The 25,112-nt window shown below is 39.8% G+C and overlaps 2 protein-coding genes across 3 annotated transcripts in view; both read left to right on the forward strand.

The window, feature by feature from the left end:
* VPS36 (vacuolar protein sorting 36 homolog) overlaps positions 1-16,728 on the forward strand; it is a 30,042-nt gene extending 13,314 nt beyond the window's left edge. The window contains exons 6-14 of the mRNA XM_080798163.1: positions 648-734; positions 7,337-7,369; positions 7,478-7,555; positions 8,173-8,307; positions 9,698-9,763; positions 11,290-11,354; positions 11,858-11,942; positions 13,207-13,283; positions 13,369-16,728. Coding sequence (XP_080654289.1) covers positions 648-734; positions 7,337-7,369; positions 7,478-7,555; positions 8,173-8,307; positions 9,698-9,763; positions 11,290-11,354; positions 11,858-11,942; positions 13,207-13,283; positions 13,369-13,462 — 720 coding nt within the window. The 3' untranslated portion in view covers positions 13,463-16,728. The remainder of the gene's footprint in view (positions 1-647; positions 735-7,336; positions 7,370-7,477; positions 7,556-8,172; positions 8,308-9,697; positions 9,764-11,289; positions 11,355-11,857; positions 11,943-13,206; positions 13,284-13,368) is intronic.
* The window catches only part of THSD1 (thrombospondin type 1 domain containing 1), a 32,035-nt gene continuing 21,889 nt past the window's right edge, over positions 14,967-25,112 (forward strand). Inside the window, exons 1-2 of one of the 2 annotated variants that reach the window (XM_080798162.1) lie at positions 14,967-15,077; positions 22,820-22,958. In XM_080798162.1, coding sequence (XP_080654288.1) covers positions 22,901-22,958 — 58 coding nt within the window. In that variant the 5' untranslated portion in view covers positions 14,967-15,077; positions 22,820-22,900. Of the gene's footprint in view, positions 15,078-19,779; positions 19,942-22,819; positions 22,959-25,112 lie in introns of those variants that run through there. The other variant, XM_080798161.1, reaches the window with a different exon arrangement.

Here is a 25,112-nt window from a genome sequence, read left to right on the forward strand (position 1 = left end):
ATAGAACTTCGCCAGAAGCAAAATAATGATATTCTGATTAAAATCATTTGTATTCATAGAACCTAATTTAGTGCTCTGCAGATAGCAGACACTTAGCAAAAATAAACAACCAGTTACCAGAGTGATTCTTGGGGTGGTAGAAGTTAGATTCTGTTCATTACATTCTGTTCTTCATAATCAGTGTGGCATCTGAGAGAACGGACAATGCCTCTGAGTGATGTTTTTCAGGCCAGTCTAAATTAACCACCAACCATGCACGGACACTCAAATGTGTGAAAATAGTTTGTGTAATAACTGTCAAATACCAAAATTTTAACTACAATTTCTTGCCTGTTGGAGACCCTATAAAATATCTGAAACATACATAATAGCTTGCCAAAGAACAAACATGAATTTAATTTATATCTAAAATACAGGGTAAAATATACCAGTTATTGCATGTTTAGTTTTTTTAATAATGATTTGAAAATCATTATATATGACAAGAAACTGACAAATGTTCTGAAAGGAAATCAGATGTAATCGTGTGCCAGTGTTCTTTGGTTCTTTGTGGGTCCCTTCCCGCCATTGAAAACACATTGTGGTGGGTTGTAAAAGAGTGGGTCCTTCCTATTTTGTATGTTTTATTTTCTACTTTTGTTTTTCAGCCAGGAAGAATAAGGGCTGTAGGAATTGTAGGCATTGAAAGGAAATTGGAAGAAAAAAGGAAAGAAACGGACAAAAACATTTCTGAGGTAAGTAATATATAAGTTCCAGTCAGCTTTTTTGGCCATTTGTACGTATTCTTTTGGATGTAGCTGTGATTAATTCCATTCTGTGTATTAGAATATGTTTAGTTTGCCTGAAGCCACAGTCTCTTATTCCAAGTCTCCTTCAGGTTGGTATAATTTGGTTAAAACATGTTTTAAAAACCTTTTTCCAAAAAGAAAAATGAAACTCAAATTTGTTTTCTGTGATGTTAGAAAACATTGTGGGTTGCTGTGTATAAATTTTAAAACCTAGATGGAATTGATTGGAGAATCCTCCTGATGAGTTCTGGTCCTCTGTATAATTATTTGGACTTTTGGTTAACTTAGTTGAGGGGAAAATGCTGTTCTTTGGCTGTTAACCTTGCCGGACACCACACAGTTTTCCGCCGCTGATGCTCAGGGACCAGACACAGACACAATAAGGCACAGACCAGCCCATCCTTTTCACCAGAAGAACAGCCCCGAGCATGTGCTTGGCGGTGTTTCTGCAACTTCATCATATTTGAGGAAATTCAAGTGAAAGGGAAAGCAGTCTGGTTAAGCAGTTACGCATGCTAGATTCTGTGGTTAGCTACTACATCGGAGCATGTCATTGGTCTTCTTGTGTTTATATAAAACTGGTCTGGGAGTTTTTATGAAATGACTCTATGAAATAATTCTTTAATTTTTAATACGAGTTTATAAGTAAAATCCCATTGACTAGTGCTGTTCATAGAATTTCAAAGGTGGTATATCAATCAAATAAAGTCTAAACTGCAAATAGTTATGGGATACCTGTATTAATCAAGAATTCAGTATTCTCCAAAGAAACAACCAATAGTAGATATATAGATATCGATATATAGATGTAGATATCAATGTATCCCTCTCTCTATATATACACATACAATGCCATTTAATATAAGGAATTGACTCATGTGATTGTGGGGACTGAAGAGTCTACAATCTGCCACCTGCAAGCTGGTGACCCAGGAAAGCTGCAGATAGAAATCCTAAACTGAGTCCGAAGGCCTGAGAACCAGGAGCGCTGGTGGTTTAGGTCCAGCCCAAGGGCAGCATAAGACTACTGTCTTGGCTTAACCAGTCAGGCAGGGAGAGCATGAGTCCTCCCCTGCTCCAACCCTTTGTTCAGGCCTTCCGTGGATTGGATGATGCCCACCCCCAGTGAGGAGGGTAGTTCTGCTTCAGCCCACCAATTCACATGCTAACCTCATGTGGCAGTACCCTCACAGACCCATCAGCCATGTTTGATCAAGAACCTGGGCACCCCATGATCTAGTCAAGTCAACATATAAAATTAACCACCATATTAACCAGTTCTGGGCCCACTAGCTTGAAAATATAGATCCTTGAGAAACCGAAGTCATTTGACCTATTAAGTGCCCTTGGTCTAGGTTTTGCTGGTCTCATATATATGGTAAAGTTGTATGTGTTCCTCAGCTCTGAGTATTTCCTGCAAAATGGCAGCTGGATCCAGAGGCCTGATCAGATGCGTGTTTGATCTCTTTGCTGAGACTAGTGGTGATGCTGTATTCTTTCCTTAGGAGGCACACTGTGTCTTTGTGGACAATGGCAGCAGCTGTTCATGTTCATTGCCTACATCTGCTGGTCCACCAGTGGTTACAAATGGTGATATTCTAGGATTTATTTTTTATTAGTTAGAATACATTTTGAAGAGATTCTTCCCTTCATCTACTATTTGACTACTCAGTGATGTAGTTCATACAGGGAAGCAGAGTAAGTGCCTTTTTCTTTATCATCAGGATAATAAATTGGTTCCTTATCATCCTCTAATGGCAACTCATTAGAGGTTTTTTTACATAGTAGTATGAATTTACAAATCTTAACATATTTGATGGGTTTCAATCAATTGCAGTTATTATCCTGTTTAAAGCTCATACTGTCACATCTTTGGCCAGTGGGAGCCTCTTCAGGTTGGCTCCTGAGTGCTTTTGATGTGACCTGGTGGACTGGTAGCTTCCTTACTATTTAGGGTCGCAAAAGTTCAGGACCAGCTTGTTTATTTCCTGCCCCAGATCTGGAATCAGCCATTACCTGAGAAGTCACTGTTTTCCCTAGATGCTCAGAGGCTTTTTTCCCTTTCTCTGTTTTATAAAGCCCAGTAATTTTGCTAGAATGTGTTGATGTATTAGTCATTCTGGATTGTTATTCTCAGGTACACAATATGCTCTTAGTATTTGGTTCTAGAAATTGTTTCTTTTAATTTCAGGGAATTTTTAAAAATTTTATAAGTTTTGATAATTGTTTTTTATTTTTCCTCTCTGAGACTATTAGCTGTATGTTACAGTTCTACTTCCTAGCTTTACCTTTTGTGACTTTCTTTTTTTTTAGATTTTATGTATTTATTTGTCAGAGAGAGAGCACGCAAAGCAGGGGGTGCAGCAGGCTGAGGGAAAAGCAGGTTCCCTGCTGAGCAAGGAGTCTAGTGTCAGACTCGATCCCAGGACCCTGGGATTATGAGCTGAGCCGAAGGCAGACGCTTAACCAACAGAGCCACCCAGGTGTCTCCCCCTACTTTGTGACTTTCAAACCCTTTTTTATCTCTTTCATTTCTTTTTTATTAGGAAATTTCCTTCTTTCTAACCTGTTGTTTCTCTTAAGATACTATCTGTTGTGTTTATTCATTCTTATGTTCTAATATAGTCTTTATTTCTGAAATGATTCTTTCAGAAATTCTTTCCTGAATCATGTCACTTCATTTCTGATTTATTTTATCCATTCATGGCTTATGTCATTTTATTAACATCTTTTAGCTCATGTTGAAAATAAAAGGTTAAATTTTTGTCTGATCTGTGAGCAAGTCTTTCCAGCTTGCTTTTGTTGTCTGTAATATTATTCTACTCCTTATATTCTTTTTTCTATAATAACTTTGTGTGGCATTTGACCTTGATACTTTGCTCCTTGCTATTTTTCATGTGAAATTAGTACTTTGAGAGGAAGGCCTAGTAGCTTGTCTAGGTAGCTTGTCTCTTCCACAGAACTCTCTCTTCTCCTGTGTTCATGCAATGTTAAAAAAAGGTGATGGCTTGCTTTCTGATTTCCTGGCCCTATATTCTCTTCCCCTATTTTTATCTGGACCTTTATTTTGCCCTTCCTTTCTTCTTATTCTTATCTTGCTCAGTTTTTGAATCTTCTGTTAGCGGTTTCTCGCTGGTGTAGGATCCGCTCCTGGAAGGGAAGCCTGGAGGGCCAACCCTTCCTGAGAACCCCTTATACCCACCCATTATCGAAGTGGGCGAAACCCTCCTAGTTTCAGACCTTGTGCTCACATTGGCTAGACTCTCTTTCCAGTGACACCTGTGGACTCCTTTGGGGTTCTCTTGTTGTGGGATCCATCACTTGCCCTGTTGCTTCCCTTTTCTTTCTCCTTCCTAGAGGTGGAGAGCATGCCGATCTTGTGGCTCTTGGTGGTTTGTCCCTACCTGCTTGTACCTTGAGATTTTTTTATTGCTATCTTGTCACTTAGTTTTACAGTATATGCTGCCTGTGGATTTTTGGTTTTGAGATCTAGTTGCCCTGTCTGTCTTTATGTTGGGATTTGGAGAGATTAAAAAACTTTGCTGCCATAGCCACCATCTTTCCAGAATCTTTAAATTCATAAAGTTCAGCATTTTGGCGTTACAGGGGTTCTTACTATCCAGAGAAGTAATCATCTCAGAACTAGTGACTAGATTCGGAAGCAGGGTTGTGAGAACTCAGGTCTCCTAATTTGCAGACAAGTGTGGTCCTCCTATGTCATGGCCCCTCTCTTTGCCATTTGGAAGGTACTATCATCACTGTCCTAGTTCAGTGACATTTGTTGTCATCTTTTTGTGTGAAGCTTTTGCAGATGGCATGGAGCAGTGAACTGATTTTGAATTACTAGTATTTTTCTGAGTGGTGCCATGCTAATGTGGTGTTCAAAATCATGTTTTTCCTAATTTATGAAATGCTATTCTGTTTCAATCTAATCTTCACACAGTTGTGTAGCTCAAAGGATTTAACACAATCATTGTGTTCTCTCACCCAGATCAGTGATTTATTCACCAGGTGGTCCTTGCTCTCTACTTTGTGCAAGTAGTACCTTATGCAGGTACTACATCAGGTAGATGTTCTAGATACGACAGTGCAAGACAGGCCGGCGAACAGGTGTTCTCTACAGTGGGAAAAATGCCGTGGTAGAGAAAACAGTGGGTGCAACAGGAACATATTACATGGCCTCTTACTTCTTTGGGTGTCAGAGAGGCCTTGTTAGCAAATGTAATGGAAGCCAAGGCCTGAAAGTTTAGCAGTCACTGGCAGATGACTAGTAGGGGTAAAAGGATCCAGGTAGAAGGAACAGAATAAGTAAAGGTAGAGAATCAAGAAAATTGAAAGGTGGGGGTGGGGGCGGCGCCTGGGTGTCTCAGTCGGTTTAGCATCCAACTCTTGATTTTTGCTCAGGTCATGATCTCAGGGTCCTGGGATTGAGCCCTGCACTGGCTCAGGGCCGAGTGTGGAGTCTGCTTAGGATTCTCTCTCTCTCCCTCTCCCCCTCCCGTGCATGTGCACACACACATACACTCTCTTAAAAAACGAACAATAAAACTGAAACAGAAAATTCAAGAAGATATTGATAGTTACTAAAGCTAATAACCAAAATAATGACTAAAAGCAAGAAATAATGCTATAAATCAACTTATAAGGATACTTTTAAAGCAGATGCCCCCCCCCTTTTTTTAATTGGAGTGGAGATTTGACTGTGACTATGGCAGAGGGATAGATGGTTCAATAAAGAGGCAGTTAAAATGATAGAATGGGCAAATGCATCTATCTTGCATTTGTACATATGTTGCTTTAATTTCATTATGGGTAGTTTCTCTGTTTTTTAGATAATTGGCAAATTCCAAATTTTAGAACAATAATATAGATAGAAGAAAGGAAACTTCTGTGTTGTTTTTTTTTTTTTTTTTAAGATTTTATTTATTTATTTGCCAGAGAGAGAGAGTGTACAAGCAGGCAGAGTGGCAGGGAGAAGCAGAGAGGAAAGCAGGCTCCCCGCTGAGCGAGGAGTCCGATGTGGGACTCGATCCCAGGACCCCAGGATCATGACCTGAGCTGAAGGCAGCAGCTTAACCCACTGAGCCATCCAGGCACCCAAACTTTTGTGTTTTATGATTACTTAAAATATAGGTATTCTAACATACTAAAATATTTGTATTTATTTTTTATGGACTGTAAGAAATAGCGCTAATTTATGTATTCTATATTTGGTGTGGAGTCACTGTTACTTTTAGCATATTCTTTATATGAAAATGTAGGACAGTAAATAAAGAGATTTACCATAAAATTTTAAAAAGTGTTCTCTTACTAGTTTTCTTGACACAGGTAAGAGAAGTCTATCAATATTTTGTATATTTGAAGTAAGAATCTAAGTGTGTAAAGTGGGTGTGTGTGTTTTATTTTTGAAAACTAGGTTGGTATGTGATTTGCCTTCCATTTAAATGTTAGAACTGACTTAGCTTCAGAGCTGGTGCCCAGAATTTCCCACAAAAGGTTTCCTGCATCTGCTGGCTGTTGCTGATAAGAATCCAGTGTTTCAGCCTTTTGTTTATCTGAGGAAATTCCTGTTAGGTGTGTGCACATTCCCCTTTGTTTTCAATATTAGCCTTAGTAAGTCTGGCCATAAGAATCTCACACAGCTCTCTATTCTTCTAGCAAAATCCTTTTGCAGATGGGGGATACTTTTCTGCCTGTAATTAAGATGGGCATGAGCTAATCAGAATCTGTGGACCACTATTCTGTATGGCCCAAAAGATTTTTCATTTAATGATAAGCTGCTTAATTGGTTTAAAAAATAACGTCTGTGCACATCGTTTGGAAGACGTTCGTTACTGGAAGTATAGTTTTGGCCACATGAAATAAATTTATAAATATGTCTGATTAAGTTTGAGGAAGCCTTTGAAGTGGATATTCATTATAGGAAATCAAACTACTGGTGAGTTTTATTTAAGTATGTTTGGGTGGTATTTGAATGTTTTTCTTTTGTGATAGCCACTATATCCAAGGCTACAAGTATAATCTGTTCAGTATTTAGAGGCTGAGGTTTTCAGTCTCAGTTAAATCACACCTGCTATGAAAGCCAAAATTGTTGTGCCCAAGGAAGTATTCCGGCAGCTGCACATTGCCATTTTCCACCGGGAAAGCATCACAAAGCCTTTGATTCTTGACCTCCCATCAGGAAATGGTTTGGGGAAAAACCAGTGACAAATTTTCTTACTTGTGTGAAAGAACAGTAAATAATATTTTTCTCAACAATGTATTACTTATGTCACCTTTTGTTTGTTTAATCAATAATAACTGTTTTCTCTTGGAAAATGTAAAAAGTCTTTTTTTGCAGTTTGTTTTTGGAAAATGTATGGTTTCTTAGCTAAATTGAATTCTTAGAATAAGATAGGTTTATTATTTACGTAAATATTTGTATAAATTGATATTTGTAGGAAATTTTCAAAAATGTTTGTCTAAGGGAAGAAAATAGAATATTCCGTTGCTTTAAAACATTTTAGTTCTTTAGATAGATTCCAACAAAAACTCATTTCTCATTTCAGGCCTTTGAAGACCTCAGCAAGCTAATGGTCAAGGTATGTGTAATTTACACCTATTGGATTCCTACCAGTTGTGATAGGAGTTTTGTTAGCAGACACTTTGGGGACATAATTTTTTTCAGTCTTTTACTGTTCTCTTGACAGGCTAAGGAAATGGTGGAGTTATCAAAATCAATTGCTAATAAGATCAAAGACAAGCAAGGTGACATCACAGAAGATGAGGTAAATAGGTTGCCTTTTTAAGGCATTAGAAACCAGATTGGACAAATAGTGCAGTGATGTTTTGGTGGGTCAGCAGTTTCTTTCTTAATGTAGTGATTTCTGTTAGGGCTTGTGGATATATGAAAGTATTAAAGAAAAAGTCAACCAGTAGGATTAAAAGATACTTCAGTACCTTCTCTTGGAGTGTGGAAAAGAGAGATAGTGAAATGTCTAAGGAGTGGTTGTTTTATACATATCCATATGTTTGATATTTGTTTCATTAAATTTGTCTCCAGGCTGATCCCAGCCACATTCCTGTCTAAGTTTTTGGCTCTGTCATTTGGTTGGCATTAAATACAGCACAGTTGTTTCCTAACCCTCTTCTTACTCCAGACCTGTGAGGTCAGTGGAGTATGAAGTATCAAGACAGGAAAAGGAAGAAGACTAATTAATTAATGCAGGGAACTCCTAGAAATCCAGTTTCTTCAAGTTTATACTATAGGAACAGGGTGGAAGAAATGGGTGGATATAGAAATAACTAGTAGAATTGAATTTACGATGGAAAGATTTCAAATGTTGGGGTGGAGAGACGAATGCCGCTTATTTGTCTTTTTGTGTATTTTCTTCTCTGCTGATAGACCATCAGATTTAAGTCCTATTTGCTGAGCATGGGAATAGCCAACCCAGTTACCAGGGAAACCTATGGCTCGGGCACACAGTACCACATGCAACTGGCCAAGCAGCTGGCTGGGATGCTGCAGGCACCGCTAGAGGTAAAAACAGAACGCAGGCAGGCTCTCGGTTGTGTTAAGTAACTGCCAAGTCATCGGAAAGCTAAACACCAGCGTTAAGTTCCTTTCCCAGCGCAGCTACTATTCAACCCACATGTTATTTTTCCTTTTAGGAATATTAAATCAGTTTGGTGTACTTATTCATGGATTTGTTGTCAAAATCTAGATTGTTTTCAATTTCCATCTCAGGTATCTGTAACTTCTTCAGTCTCTTTGATAGAAAGTTTTTCTTATCTCTGATTTTCAAAAGGAAATATATGATCTCGAGATGTTTAGAGACGTTTAGATGTTTGGATGTTAATCTTAATACAAGTGTGCTGTTAATCATTTCATAATACAGATTTATCTTCTGACATTACTCAGGCAATCAAAACTCCATTCATTAAAACGCTTATGTTAAGAAGTATTTCTATCGTGACGAAATAGAATAGTATAATGAATCCCTGTGTGCCTGTCATCTAGGCTCGTGTGTAAGCAGCCTTCACTCAACATCACTTTAAAGCAATCCCAGACATCGCATCACTTTGTAAACTTTTCAGTATGTAATTACAATGATAAACATGCTTTATATGTAATTATAATCCCATTTCACAGAGGAAAAGTGAAAAATAATTTTTTAGTATTTTCAAATATCTAGTTAGTATTCACATTTTCTTACAATTAGTTTGTTCAAATCAGGATACCTTGCAATCGGTTGATTTTTCTCTCAAAGCCTTTTTTTTTTTAGTTTCATGTTTCCCCTTCTCCTATCTCTTTTTTCTATCCCACATAATGTGTTTATTAAAGAAGCTAGTGGTTTATTTTATAGAGTGTCTCAGATTTTATTGATTTTATTTTGACATACTTCCCTGCCCCGTGGATTCCTTGTAGACTAGAGTTTATAGCTACAAGTTCTTTTTTCTTTTTTTCTGTTGAATATTTCATAGAGGGTGCTGTGCATTTCCATCAAGGGGTACATAATGCCTGTTTGTCTTTTTTTTTTGTGATGTAGCAGCAGCCCCTAATAGTCAATAGCTAGATCTGTTAACTTCATTTGGGGTTACAGTGGTGATATTCCTGTTTAATTCCATAGTTTACTCATTTATTAGTTGTAATAACTTAAAACATTTCAATACGCTTTTTGAAACGTGGTGTAGAGGCCCTTTTCTCATTGAAGTAAATGTTAAAACAGTAATAATGATGTTAAAATCCACATACTGAATTTGAAATGCTTCATGTATCTGACTAGGTTTTCCTGTGCGTAAATTTAGTTTTTAAAGACTTCTTAGGAAGTTCTGTGATTCCTGATTTCACTCTGATTATGATTTCTGTTAAGAAATGCCAACTGGTGCTAATTATAACCTAATACTTGCTAAATTCCATATTTTAACAGGAACGAGGGGGAATAATGTCACTCACGGAGGTGTACTGTTTAGTAAACCGAGCTCGAGGAATGGAAGTAAGAATAGAACATTTAGATATTCTTTAACTAAATATAGACTTTCTTAATATAATTATATTCCCCAAAGTGAATACAATTTGAGGAAGGGTTGAAAATACCAGAACTATCTGAGAAGCAGTGTGGTGTAGTACAAGAGTGCTCTACTGCCTTGGGATCTGGGGGGTAGACTCTGTCCCTTGTTTTGCCAGTGTTGTGCTGAGTGACCTGGAGTAGCTCGCTGAACCTCACTGAGACTCGGTTTTCCTACCTTTGAAATGGGGATTTGGGTTGACTGATAACCTTCTGGCTTTACTACTCCATGTCCATACTGTGATTAATACGCCTGTGTATGATGTCTTTTCTCTGGGGTTGTCAACTGTTTTTAGATTCAATGGGTTGGAGACAGATGGTCTGTGGAGAAGCCAGGGGAACGCTGCCCTCCTCCATGGGCTCTGAATCAGCAATGATTGTTCTTCGACGCTCGTCGTCTCTTCACACCCATGTGTCCTTGGCCCCCCATGTTCTGTCCGTGCACTCTTTGTGCCCTTTAGTCAAACACAGTTTTGTGGTGTCAGTAGTTGCCTCTGTGCGAATAGCTCATAGACGTCCCTCCAGCGCTCACTGCAGCGCCGTATATTTGAGCCTCTGCTGTGTCTTCATCTGACTGGTCACCATGACTGCCGTCAGTGAGTACTGACTATGAACCAGGCGCTCTGTACGCACTGCCCCATTTCTCCTTGCGGTACTGCAGGGGGGTAGCTACTCTCACTCTCCCCATTGAGGGCATGATATGAGGATGAGGAAGTTGAGGCTCACAAAGATTGACTTATTTGACCAAGGCTATGCCTTGGAAACAGTGGTTTGACGGGCACGTGGCCCCAGGCCGGGCTGGCTCTGGAGCTGTTCTGGGTGACACAAAGCTGTACTTGTCAGCCACCATGCTGGGCTGATTCTTTAAGGTTGCGTGGTCTGGAAGGGTGGCCACTAGCCAGCTACGTGTGACAACTGTGACCTTGCAATACAGTTAATCCAAATGGAGCTATGCTAGAAGTATCAATTATACACCACATGTAGGAGACTTTGTACCAAATAAGAAGTTAAATATCTCATTAATAATTTTTATATTGATTATATATTGATGTTTTAGATTTCTTGGGTTAAATGAAACACATGTTAAAATTAATTTCACCTGTTCCTTTTTATTTTATTAATGACTACTAATATTTTATTAATATTAAAATTACACACATGGCTTGTGCTGTTTTCTGTTAGATAGCACTGCTTTGCTTCTTTGTTAATTCTTTTTGCCTTAGAGTGATGAAGCCACCTAAAATCCCTGATAAATGATAATTTTTATGTTTTTATTTAAAAAAAATTTTTTTTAACTAAACTCCATGGGCCAGCATGGAGTTTGATTCATGACCCTGAGATTAAGTCACAGATAGATGATTGTTAAGTTTCCTCTTGTGTTTTAGTGATCATTGTAATTATATAACATCACTCTATTAATTTGCAGTGTAAACTGGATTTTTTTTTCCTATTAGTTGCTCTCACCAGAAGATTTAGTGAATGCGTGTAAGATGCTGGAAGCGCTAAAATTACCTCTCAGGTAAAAGAACCTCTGCGGGAAGCTTGCCAACTAGAGCCACTGTTCCATACAGAGTAGACAGGAAGGGCCTGCCGGGCCTGCCGGGCCTGCCGTCTGCGTGGTGAGCCAACATATTGCCCCTTTTGGAATGAAATGAACAGAATTCAGTTGTCATCCTGGCTTCCCTCCTTATCAGGGCTAGTGGTCCAAGTCTTGTCGACTTGGGGGCAGTGACAGAGGAATGTGGGCTCTTCCTAAGAAGTCAGAATTACCAGCCCCTCTGCTAGACATCTTGTGTCAGTTTCTGGACATTTAAAAGTACAGATGTTCAGCTGTGAATTACATTTTCCTTTCCTCAGGTTCAGTAAAAAGAGCCAGACATATTTTCTTCAGCATGTGGATTATAGTTCATACTTTCATTAAGTGCTTATTCACGAGCCTTTTAGTTATGCTGTAGCTATACCTCCTTAGTGGTTGAAGATCCTAGATATTCACAGCTTTGTTCTCCCATCTGTGATTTTTAGGCTCCGAGTTTTTGACAGTGGCGTCATGGTAATTGAGCTTCAGAGCCATAAGGAAGAGGAAATGGTGGCCTCAGCCTTGGAGACAGTATGTGAACCCCGTTTCCTCCTCATCAGTCTGCCCACCAAGACCTGAATGCCTAGCAACTTGAGAAACAGGATTTCCTTTTGAATTTAACTTTACTAAAAAGTAGTGTTTGTAGACCCAATTAAAAACACCTATTTTTTTTTACTTTTTTTTTTTTTACTAGTCAAGTGCCGTAGTGAGAAGGGGGAAAGAGTAGAACAAGGAGTTCGATCTGTAACTGCCTGTGAACAATCAGTTGAGATAACTCACTACCTTCGGACCAGCCCAAAACACCTACTATTAACAGTGAATAAATGCTAATCAAAATTAGTTCAAGTTTTTGAAACTTAACCAAGGAGAACTGGAATTCGTGAGGTGCTTTTTGTTTGAAGCTCAGTCTCACGGACAGGTTTTTAACTTTCTTGATCAGAATGTGACCCCTGACAGAATTTTTTCTTTGAGTAACACCTACGTAAGCGGTATTATAAAACATCACAAGTTGTTTTACAGAATAATTGCTTCAAAAAATATGAAAAGCAGGGGCATCTGGGTGGCTCAGTTGGTTAAGCAACAGCCTTGGGCTCAGGTCATGATCCTGGAGTCCTGGGATGGAGTCCCGCATTGGGCTTCCAGCTCCACGGGGAGTCTGCTTCTCCCTCTGACCTTCTCCTCGCTCATGCTCTCTCTCACTGTCTCTCTCTCAAATAAATAAATACAATATTTAAAAAAATATGAAAAGTAGCTGTAGTTTAGATGGATTTTACTGGCCAAACTACTGCTATTACTTATTAGGAGACTTGAAATATTACTGCCTTCTTAGCCTCTGTGGTGAGCCTGTTTAATTAGAATAATTCATATTTATTACACTTATTTTAAACTAGGTGAAAACCTCAAGACTTCATATTTCTACCGTATATTTTAAAGCTAAACCTGTATGTAAGTTTCCTTTACTGGAGCATGAAATATGCACTCAGTTAGAATTTGTTACATGTGCCTTTTCAGAATCTCAAAGAGTTCTTCTTCAGTTCAGTATAGAGCCTTCGTTACATTATAGAGGGCTTCACCGTATTTTGGTATTTTTGGCTCTACTGTGTTTCTCTCAGTCCTTCAGCATTTGTAGAATTAAACACTAGTGAAGAGGATTTAGTTCCATAGTGAATATTCTTTGGGTTTGAGTAAGAAATTCAGTAAATTACTTCCTGAGTATACTGGTAGACACTCTCCCTAGGTGAGTACTTAGTTGGCCTAAATTACCACATTTTTGTCTCTGCTGTGTTTCTGGTAGGTTTCAGAAAAGGGATCCCTGACATCAGAAGAGTTTGCTAAGCTGGTGGGAATGTCTGTCCTCCTGGCTAAGGAAAGGTAAGTGTGGTCCTTGCTCTTCCTTACCACTGTATTTGTGTTTCTGAATGGACAGATGATTGTGGTGTCTCCCCTTAATTCCTAGGTTGCTTCTTGCAGAGAAGATGGGCCATCTTTGCCGAGATGATTCAGTGGAAGGCTTGCGTTTTTACCCCAATTTATTTATGACACAGAGCTAAGGGTTTTGTATTTCAAATCCTTCTTGTTCACGCACTTGTATCATGTAGATGTTGTAGGACATGGAGCTCAGAGTAAACCCTGATAAACTGAGAATTTCTGGAACTTTATACTATACTATAAAACCCTTTTAATTTCTCCCTAAATATTATGGTCCAGGAAGTTTACTTGGGATAAATATAGGAAAATCCAGAAAACTGAAGGCTGCTATGAATTTGAACTCATGCTACCCTCAGAGTTTCACCTGAAATCTGGTGGATTTTAACTTGACCCTCCAATCTGACCTTTTTTTTTTTTTTTTTTTTTTTAAAGAAGGGAGTTTAGTTAATGGGGAAAGAAAGAAGTTGCATGTTTGGACAGGTTAGATGATTTTTCTGGTGTGACTAAAATTCACTGAGTTTTAAACCAAGTTTTTCTCTGCATCTAATGTGCCCATTTGGGGAGGTGGTGTTCATGACGCAAGTCATAGCTAGAGTGTAGCTTAAGAACTGACAGCACAGAGACAGAGCATCAGACTGCGGGACACCGTATGGACTCCTTCCCTAAGGGCTTTTCTTTAGAATCAGTCATAAGCATGTCTTCAACATACACCTTAAAAAAGGAGAAAATTGTAATTGACTTACGTTTATATAATCTAACTCGTTCTTTTTTTCACGTGGTGATTTCATGGGCTGGCACTGAAAGAATGTAACTATATCATTTTGTTGAAAAAAATACTGTCGATTTTGAAACTGAATTAATGAGCTGTATAGACACACCCAGGGATATGAGTACAAATTTGGAAAGTAGAGGGCCGAGGAATTCCCTAGGATTGTGTGGGTGGAGGGGCCGGGAGAACCTTTAAGTAACTTAACAGGAACCTTGGTGCTCTTTGACCTCGAAAGCCAAGGACAGGAACAAAGAAGGTGGACAAGTAATTGGTTTCCTTTTCCTTCCTTTAAGGAGTTTCAACAAGACACTTTAAAAAATCTTTCATCTTCCAGCAATTTTTTTTTCTTTACCCCATACGTTAGAAGTTGTGTAGAGAAACTATCTCACTGAGAAATATTACTGCGATAACAAAAACTGGCTCATATTGAATGTTGATTGCTTGAGTTCTAAAGTGGACTGCCTGACTTCATACGTCATTGCTCTCCAACGTATGGTGTGTTGGCATTACCTCAAACTCAGGGACCCCACAGGGACAGAAGGAGCCTCCCCTACTAAAACTGTGTTGAAAATGGAAAGTAGGGATGGTTTTCGGCCAAGTCTTCAGAAGGGATAGTGTCTGTATTGAGCTAACTGTTGTGACCAGCAGGAGGGGATACCCCAGCTCACAAGCTGGGATCCCATAGAGGTCACTGGGTGAAGTGGAGGCCACTGCCAGAGGCCATGACAGATGCCCTTTGGGGAAGTTGCAGGGATCCTCGGCTGCAGACCCAGGGAATCCCTACCACTGCAGCCAGATTCAGTCCCCTGATCCCTGCCTGCAAATGTGGCTGTCGCTGCTTCTCATCCTCCAGCGTCACGGGAATGTCTTGGCCAAGTCATCCTGCCTGTCTTCATTTTCCAGACCTGTCGTTGATTCTGCAATATGATGATGACAGATCCCCTCATTTCCTCATTGCTCAGCCTCAGGTTTGTTTGGAGGGGTATTCAATGTCTGCCTGCCCGTGTCGTTCAGGCCATTGTGTAAAGTTGTATGTATGGCACTCCTGTTTCTGGGTTGTACTCACACTGCTCTGGCAAACAGATACACGTACGTTCATATATGCACACACACACACACACACACACACACACATACTTACACATATGATATCTCATCTGGCTAAGGTTTTAAAAAAATTACAAAGGTAAATAATCTGTCTCAGTAGTTGGAGTGAGTTGCAACTAAGATTGTTTGAGCTACTGGATCTAGCTCTTAACGATTTGGATTCATTATAGCGGACTCCCATGGTTCAATGTATTTATTTACATTAGTGTGACAACACATTAAAAAAAATGGAGCAATCTAAATTGTATAAAATTAAAGAGAAGAAAAGTGACATATGAATATATTTTGCAAATGTCACATTAATTAAAAAAGTATGATTTTACCGTTTTATTTTTAAAGTGGGCATTCTTCACTGTTTCCAGACCTCTGTATATATACTTTTTATCCCCCCACCTTTTTTTTTTTTTGCCAAATAAGGTGTTGCAGAGGTTATGTTTAAATACAACCAATCAGGCCCTAAATGCAAAAAAAATTCATCTTGGTGCTTATCACTGGTATAATTATTATTTTTGCTTTATTATCTTTGCTCTTAGGAACATAAATTTATTTGTAGCTTTACAGTAATGGAATTTTTCTAGTCACTGTCAAAAATATTTTTACATTGTACAAGTAAAGATTGTTTTCAGGGTTAAATGATTAGAATTAATGTATATAGAGTAAAATTACTGGAAAACTTTTAAGTGATTTTTTCTTAACGTGTTCTTTTTTAAAATACTCTTTGAAAAATATATGAAAGTGATAAACCTTTAATGAGAATAAGCCAGTATGTTAAGATTTTTTTCTTTATTTATGACCTCAAGATCTTACTGTTTTAGTTTTTTAAAAAGAAAACAATGGAAAATGGCTCATGAACTGTTTTGGGGTTTTTTGTTTCGTTTTGTTTTAATTCTTGATGTGAAGTCCATTTTTGACTGACCTTGTGTATTCACATGAATGTACTGTCTCTTGTTCCCTTTAACCAGACTAGCCTGAGCAGACATGGATTTGTCATGTCCTCATTCTCATGCTCTGCCCAGTAATCTCAGTGTTTTCATTTTGGTATGGTAGAGTCACGACTCACAAGCTGTTTAGATTTTTAGACTGTGCCTCAGAAGTAAATCAAGCGTGCTCAAAATGATCCCTGAAAATTTCTTAAATTGCCAATGAAGTTCTCTGTATAGTCTTAAAATTAGAATCCCTGTAAGTGATACATGGATATGAATATATTATGAACATAGTAAGTATATTATATACAATATACAATAAAAACTACATAGCATCAGTAGACTTTTATAACACCAGTAATTAAACTATTTAAATGTGTGTCCTTTTTTTTTGTTTTTGTTTTTTGGCCACTAGGTATGCTTGAATTTATATAAATTTATTGCTAATCCCACCCCTCATGATAGATCTCTTGTGAACTCCACAAGGGGAGAGAGTTTTATCTGGTTTGTTCATGGATATATCCTCAGAGCCCTGGAACAGGGCCTGGCACACAGTAAGCATTCAATAAATATTAACTGAATGAGTGAACTCTGATGTATATACCTCTTTATAACCTGGCTCCATTTATCCTACCTTACCTCCCATTCAATTAAATAAAAAGAAAAATTTTTTAAAAATACATATTGGCTGCGTGAGGAACTATGTGGCCACTGATGTGTGTGGGGGGGATTAATAGGATACAACCCCTGCCTTTAGGAGGTTGGCCTAGTTGGGTAAATAGACATGTGAACAGTGTTATCTGAAGATGGAAGGAGGTGCTTGTCACAGAAGCAGCACGGGCACTGTGCTGGGGAAGGCAGGAGGAGGGTCCTGTAGTTCCAATGGAGGGATCTGGAAAGGCTGTGTGGGAGAGGAAGGGCCTCATAAACTAACTTCACGAGGACCAACAGATTGTCAGTAGGTGGAAGGCGCTGGGTAGGGGAGCAACATGAGGCGTGCCCCTTTCTATTCCTGGGGCCTATTTCCTTACACTGTGCAGACTTGCCTTTCTTTACTTTTCCCCATTCACTTATCACCTCCAGCCCAATAACCAGAATCAGACTTTGCTCATTTCCACCTGCTTTAGAAAAATCTGTTTCCAGTACCCAACTCTACTATTTCTAAACTCTGTAATAGTTATATTATCTGTCTCATTTATGGAACTATATTTTGTCTTAATGCCATAAGAAAAGAGAGGAGTTGGGTTTCTTTAAAGTACAAGGATTGTCACATAACTGAATCTTTTAAATCTCTTCTGGCCTAGGTCAGTGATTGTACATGGTAGATTCCTAGTGGAGTATTAATACTTGAGTGAGTTTTGGATTATAATGTGTCGTGAACTGACTCACAAACCTAAATCTGTCCTTTACCATCCACCCAAAGAGGCTTTTCAACCAGACCTGTCAGGGCTCAGCCTGTCTGAGATACTCTGTCTTACTCATATTCCATGACATGGGGCATATCCATGATGTGGGAAGCACTCCAGAAAAGTCAGGTTGAAACACATGTAAGATCTTGTTACTACAGTGTGAAAAGTGGGTCATCTGTGTTGTTCCTTGAGTCCTGATAATCATGAGTAAGTTGAAGCTTTTCTCTCAGAGCATTATCTAAGGAAGTAAAGGATCTCTCCATGTATATAAAGGATACCAGCAAGATAGTGAATATGTTTACAGTTTGCACAAGATTACTAGACCAGTCGCTGACCCAGAAAGAATTAAAGCTACCCAGAAAGAATTAAAGCTACCTTGACAGGTTGTTTTAGTTAATCCCAAGACCATGGAAGCTTTTCCCCCCTTCATGTCTACACCGCCTTCTTTTGGAAAAGATTATGCCTTAAGTGTGCAATAAAGACAGAAACACAGTTTGGAAAGAATTCTAATTAAGGGAAAAAATGACCAAGTATTGAAATTACAGCTGTTATTTAAAAAATGCCCCAGCGCATTGATCCAGCCCCTTGTACCTGGATGGTAGGTCCTCCCAAGTCCCAAAGGTGGATTTCCAGGGAGAGCATGTCTGAAAGGTTAATGCAGAGCAAGTTGTTTTCTATGTTTCACTTAATCATCACAAAACTTCCATACGACTGTTATATGCCTTTTACAGTGGAGGAAAGAAGCGATTAAGTATTTGCCAAGGTTACTGAAGTAGGGCAAGAATTAATCTTAGCTTTCTCTAACTCCAAAGCCCCATTCTTTTTTTTTTTTCTTCACTTTTTTATTAATATGTGATGTATTGTTTCAGGGGTACAGTCCTATGAATCATCAGTCTTAACACAATTCACAACACTCACCATGGCACATACCCTCCCTAATGTCCATCACCCAGCCACCCTATCCTTTCCCTCCACCACCCAGTTTGTTTCCTGAGATTAAGAGTTTCTTATGGTTTGTCTTCCTCCCTGGTGCCCTTTCCTCCCTACTCCCCCACCCTCACCTCCCACACTGCCTCTCAGATTCCTCATATCAGAGAGATCATATAATTGTCTTTCTCTGATTGACTTATTTCACCAAAGCCCCATTCTTTACATTGAGCTCTTGCTTTCAAAAATGCCAAGGACTGTAGCATATATTTGAAAAGATATCTCAACTTGGACTGATGAATGGACGTTGGAGTAGATACTTTCTGTCAGTAAAGCCTTGGATGGATTTAATTAGTACTGCTAGTATTAATTATTGGACGAGATAAGTACTTAGCAAATTCATTATCTCAGCCAACCTCTGATAACTGATAGTTGAGTAATTGCGTTACCTTTTAAAAGATTAAGTGATAAATTCAAAAACCCGCAAATGCTTTAAGTTTTAAAAATTGAGGTAATATTTACAGTGAAGTGTACATATCTTAAGTTGGAGGCATTTTAACACATGCATACTAAATCCATGTAACTCAACACCCCAGCCAATAGAACATATCTGCCATCCCCCTGGGGCCTCTTTCCAGTCACCTGCTCTCTGGAGGCCACTCCTGTTCTGATTTCTATTACTGCACACTAGTGGTGTCCATTAAATGGGCTGTTTTGTGTAGAAGAAAAGCAAATGGTAAACTATATTCACAGGACAGTGGACCGAAAAGCACGGCGTGAAGGTGGAACTCTTATCCTCCAGTATTCTTGTCAAAAGACAACTGTAACACTTGCGAATTAAGGTGTCATTTTTTAAATTTAGCCAGCTCTGGCTGCTGGGAAAGAAAAACCTAAACAGAAGATCCGCTTTGCCTGAACTGTTCTCTTTTGAGACTCTTCAAGGCCATTTGGGCAACCCAGTTTACAGCCCACCAGTGAGGCCACTCGGATGGCTCACTTTCGTGGTTCCCCCAGAAGAAAGGACCCCGGGGGGAGAAGTGATTGGATCGGAACGTGGGGAAACTGCGGCTGGCCCTGGGCCCAGGCCCGGGCCATGGGTGTACGTCGGGGCTGTACCCGGCTCCCCGAGGGCCCCCTCTCCCCCCCACCCCCAACCGCAACTTCCCACTCCGCGGCCGCGGCCGCGCGCGCTAGGAAAGATGCGCTGCCCAGAGCGGGCGGGGCTGATTTCGCCAGCCGGCCGGGCCCCCGCCCTCCGGGGCCGTCCTCCCCGCGCCGTCGGGGGCGGGCCCGGGTGGGGCCGCGGAGCAGAGCGCCGCCGGCCTGGGCGAGCAGTCCCGGGACGCGGGATGCTCGGCACGCTACCTCGCGGCCCCTGAGGCCTCCCGCCTGCCCGCCTCGCCGCCTCGCCGCCTCGCCGCCTCGCTCACCCCGGCTCCGGCCCCGGCACCCACCAGTCCCGAGAGGTAGGAAAGAGCCCGTAGCCTCACCCCCACCCCCGCCCCCTCAGGCACTGCTGTGCCGCGCGGATCCCCCGGGGCTTGGCTGGGTCGGACCGTGCCCCCCCGGCCCCTGTCGGCCCCACTCTCCCGGCAGGCTGAGAGTGCAAGGTGGCGCAGCACCCTCTTCCTCGCCGTTGGGGGCTCAGCCTTCGCCCCAGGGAAGCGCTTTAGAAAGCGTCCGTCTGCGCGTCTTGCTGTCCGGGCTCCGCAGGTGTTGCCGAGAGACAAGCTGCCCGCAGACGGGCGGGGAGCCGGAACGGTGGGGACCCTTGAAGGACAGCGTCTTAGGGTACTACGCGTTTCAGAACAAGTTTGCCTCTTTCCAAAGAGAAATCCTTTCTGGGGTACAAACTGTGAGATTTAAGCAGTTCAAAACGGTCCTCATTTTATGAGAGCTTTGGGCTGAGGACTTGGTCAGGGCCAGATTTCCAGGCATGAACTTGACTTGCGGGCCTTTGGGAAGCTGTAGAAGTGGGCAGCCTACAGCCTCTCTAGGGAAGCTGCATCCAATCCCTGGGACCAGGGCAGAGCCCACTGCACTGAATATATAAATAAAGCCTGTTTACACGAGCTGCTTTGGAACTAGGGATTTCCTGCTAATAAATATTAGTAGTAGATAGATACGCACGAGCGTGTTTGTCAGAAAGGACAAAATCACTTTGCTTCCTTTTGTTTTACCTTTTATTTGATAAATCATTGGTCCCAATAGACTTTAGTTTAATTCCTTTTCTTTTTCGGCAGCAATGAAGACACTGTAGGGATTTATCTTAACCGGTTTCGGCAAAAACATGGGAACTGAGCCTGGCGTAATGCCATTAGCCACTGAGAATATTGATTGCCTCTTACCCTCTAGCTGATGCATTTGGAATCTTTCTGCAAGTGGTTATGTGTGAATACTATATAGGAGTATTTCTAAATGTGCATAAAAGAGACCTAGGTTTTTATCTTCTCAAAACGATTCTCAAGCCAAACATTGTAAGTAGCCAGTCCTGGTATGGGGAACAACATGTTGGAAGAAAATAAGCAAACGAGGTAAAAAGAAAGAGAGAGAGGAAGGGAGGAAGAAAAGGAGTTTGTTTGTTTGTTTGTTTGTTTGTTTTAACTTTCCCCAAATATAGTGCTTTTTATCCGGCGTTCCATTCCATTGTGGGTTGCTCTGTTCAGGTCTTTAAATTAGTAATTGAGCTAGTAAAAATTAAACATTTATTTTCAAAAGCTCAAGAATATTTTTAAAAAGCCATATTATGATTTTTAGGTAGTCTGGTTTATTTTATATTTCTACTCAGTTCTAAATACAGATTATCACACTATTCTGTGTTTTATTGGTCATTTTCATTAGAAGAAAAATGTGTTACAATCACAAAATCAGTAGTGATTTGGGTCTTCTTTGAAAAATGGTTGTCAGGGAAAAGCAAACAATCTCGGAGGAGCCAGTTCAACTTTGGGAGCTGGGGAATGCTTACTTCTCCTTACTGTGATTACTGAGTTCAGAAACTCAAAAGGAAACATTTTATTGCCCTAAGTGCCTACGCTTGCCTGGGAGATACTCACCTGCTGTGTTTGGCTACATTTCCCATCCCAATTCAAGGAAAGGATTGGATCAAGTCTATGCCTAATCCCAGAAAAATGGAATTTTCTTTTTTTGTTAGGGAGCAGAGGGGAGGGATCCGCTAATCATCTGCCTAATTACACTTCAAATCTCTGTTTCCCTTTGAGGAAATACAGTGTTTCCTTTGTTCAACCAACTCCCATTGAAAGAAAGCTAATAGAGACACATCAGTTTTCTTTCCATTGAATTTTTGATTATTTCATCAGTCCTTTTAATTCCAGTAATTTCTGTCTTTTTTGAAGAGATGTAACATACGTATTTGAAGTATAGTATCTTGTTAAGATATATTAACTGTGGGTAATGGGGGTATGTAAAATGTATATTAAGAAAATATATAGTTGGTTATGTTTATTAGCCCCTCACTTATTAGACTAGTATGAAAAAATTGGCAAATGCCTTTGACTCTCATTCTACAATCTAATAATCTGTTCACATCAAATTAAGTGCCTCCTCCCACAAATCATTCTGATGCACAGGCCAACAAGGTCTTTCCTGCCCTCTTAGGTGGTCTGGGAAGATAGCCGCATGAAATCATCAATGTCCCGATGCATACTGATTTTAGCAACAAGCATTGGAAAACTGACAGAAGATGATAATTGTTATTTATCTGTTTTCTCTTTGGAGTCCCCTAAAAGAGGGAAGACGGTATCACATGGAGTTCACATTTAATTGCAATACACTGGGTATCTTTTTGAAAGGCTTGCTAGTTTTGATACAGCTCCCAAGCATTAAGAAATGAAGCGATCCAGATAACATACCACTTGTGCAAGAAAGACAGTGGTTGTTAAGTCCATTGGTAGAAGAGAGCCTGGTCTGTACAGCACGATGCGAAATGAAAATCTGGCAGAATTTTAGCAAATTGATAGGTGTGAAATGCTAAGGAAATAAACAGGTGAAAATGTATTATCCAGATTGGCTTTTATCTTTGATGAAATTCAGCAAATAGCAAACTCTCCAATTAAGCATGTGTTATGAAGATAAGAGGCTTGGTGTTTTGCAAAGATAATTTCAGTGTTGAGCACACTGAATATTCTTAACAGGTGCATTGTAATGTAACAAAAGGGACATGTACAATTACAAATCATTTCCCCAGGGAAAATTAGAGTGCTCCTTATTTTCTTTTCAGTGGCACCTACGAAGTTTGACTTCTTAGAATGGTTTTGCCATAGCATGATTACTATTTTATAAATCACATTGAACAGAGGCATCATTTCTTTGGGATTCTAATTTCAGGTGTTTATGAAAAAAAATTTCACAGTTTGGATGTGAGAAAGGACATGAGGAGACCAAAGACCTGGGATTTTGCTAATCAGAATGAAACAAATGTTGAAAGACTTTTCAAATCTATTGTTGGTGGTACTCTGTGACTATGGTGAGTATTTTAAGTATGCTTCATGCTCTCAGTATCGATGAAGAGTAAATGTGAGGTTTATATAAATGCATGGATGTTGATGACCCTGGGGGGTGGGTGCAGTGGCTATAGTATAGTACTTTTTAAACTGGTTCTCTTCAAATTCTGTATTTATTGATTAAAATTTCCCTTTAAATATATTTTAAGTCTTAAAAAGAATAAAAAACAAGTCGCTTTCATTTAAACAAACTGGAGACAACATGTTATGTTCTCTTTGACTGATTTCCTAGTAATTCAGTATTATACATTTAAACTCCACTCACACACATGAAATGAGGTTTTTAAAATTGGGATTCTCTGTAAGATTTCACGCTCCTGGAGAGTTTTGCTTTTAGAATATCTTTGGAGCCAGTCCAAATTTCAGTCCTTGCCAATTGTATGCCTTAGACGAGGTTCTTGTTGGCATCATGGGGTTGTTGTGAAGATAAAATAAGAAAGGCGAGACACCTTGACTGCCTGAGCAAATAGCAGGTGCTCACTATTACTCTTCTTCATTCAATTTGTTTCAACTAAAAATCCAGTTCATTATTCAGAGAGTTTTACACAACTGCTGAATCAGCAGATTCGATAGTGTAAAACTTGCTACTTTTCTTTTGATGATTGCCAAGTATTTCAAAGACTTCTAAGCAGTCCATTGTTTAAGAGTGGAAATTGTTTTCAAATTGATCAAGAAATGTGATCCAAGGAATAGAGAATCCTGGCTTGTGTGGTATCAGGGGAGCATCCACTTAAAAGGACCAGAGTGAGGGGTGCCTGGGTGCCTCAGCCGGTTAAGCGTCTGTCTTTGGCTCAGGTCATGGTCCTGGGGTCCTGGGATCGAGCCCGGCATCAGGTTCCCTGCTGATCAGGGAGCCTGCTTCTCCCCCTGCTTGTGTTCTCTCTCTGCCAAATAAATAAATAAAAATCATAAAAAATTTTAAAAAAAGGACCAGAGTGTACACTGTTCATTTTGTCCAGTGAATCTTCTCCCTCAACCTTTTCTTTTTAAGAAGTTTATTTAAGCAAGAAGATGCTTGATTTGCTGAAAATCAATCTGAGATTCAATGATCTTAATATCATTTATCCCTCCTTAAAAACAGATCACTCTGCGTATAAAAGCCTCATACAAAAAATTATAAAAAGGTCCTGGATTTCGTAATGATAAAGACTTCATGATTTGCCATTTTCACAAAGTCTCCAAGGATGTTTGTCATTGTGGAAAGCAAGTATCTTACTGGAGTATAAGAATAAAAGTTCAGTGAGCATAAAACAGAGCATAGAAGTTGAGTGTACATGCTATGCTGCTAATAGAAAAGGAAATATTTGACTTATTTCACTCAGCATAATCTCTTCCAGTCCTGTCCATGTTGCTACAAAAGTTGGGTATTCGTCCTTTCTGATGGAGGCATAATACTCCATAGTGTATATGGACCACATCTTCCTTATCCATTCAGTCAAGTATCATATGGTTTCACTTATTGGTGGAGCATAACAAATAATATAGAGGACAAGAGTAGATGGAGAGGAGAAGGGAATGAAGGGAAATTGGAAGGGGAGGTGAACCATGAGAGACTATGGACTCTGAAAAACAACCTGAGGGTTTTGAAGGGGCGGGGTGGGAGGGTGGGGGAACCAGGTGGTGGGTATTAGGGAGGGCACAGATTGCATGGAGCACTGGGTGTGGTGAAAAAACAATGAATACTGTTACGCTGAAAATAAATAAAAAATTTAATTAAAAAAAAAAGAAAAGGAAATATTTTCCTAGACCTGGGTTTTTCCCACTTCTCCATTTGATATTGATCAAAATATACCATTAGCAGTTGTTTTTTAAGCAACATGCTTATATCGAGATATCAGTTACTTAAATATAATAAAGGAAAGGGGAGAACGGAATTGAAAGAGTAGAGAAAACTATACTGTAGGAGCCAGAATGTGGTACACCCACATTGCTATTTTCTAAATGAGGATGTATTCTCGTTTATAAAAGCAGGAATTCTGTAGTGAAGTAGCAAATTCTCTCTTCAGTACACACCTGCCCTCTGAGCTGCTGAAACCCATCAATTGTATCTTTTTTCTCCACTACTGACTGGCATGTGTGTCTTTTTCATTGATTGGCTGCCCATCAAATTGGAGTCT

This window comes from Martes martes (assembly GCF_963455335.1).
Source record: "Martes martes genome assembly, chromosome: 3".
NCBI lineage: Eukaryota > Metazoa > Chordata > Mammalia > Carnivora > Mustelidae > Martes > Martes martes.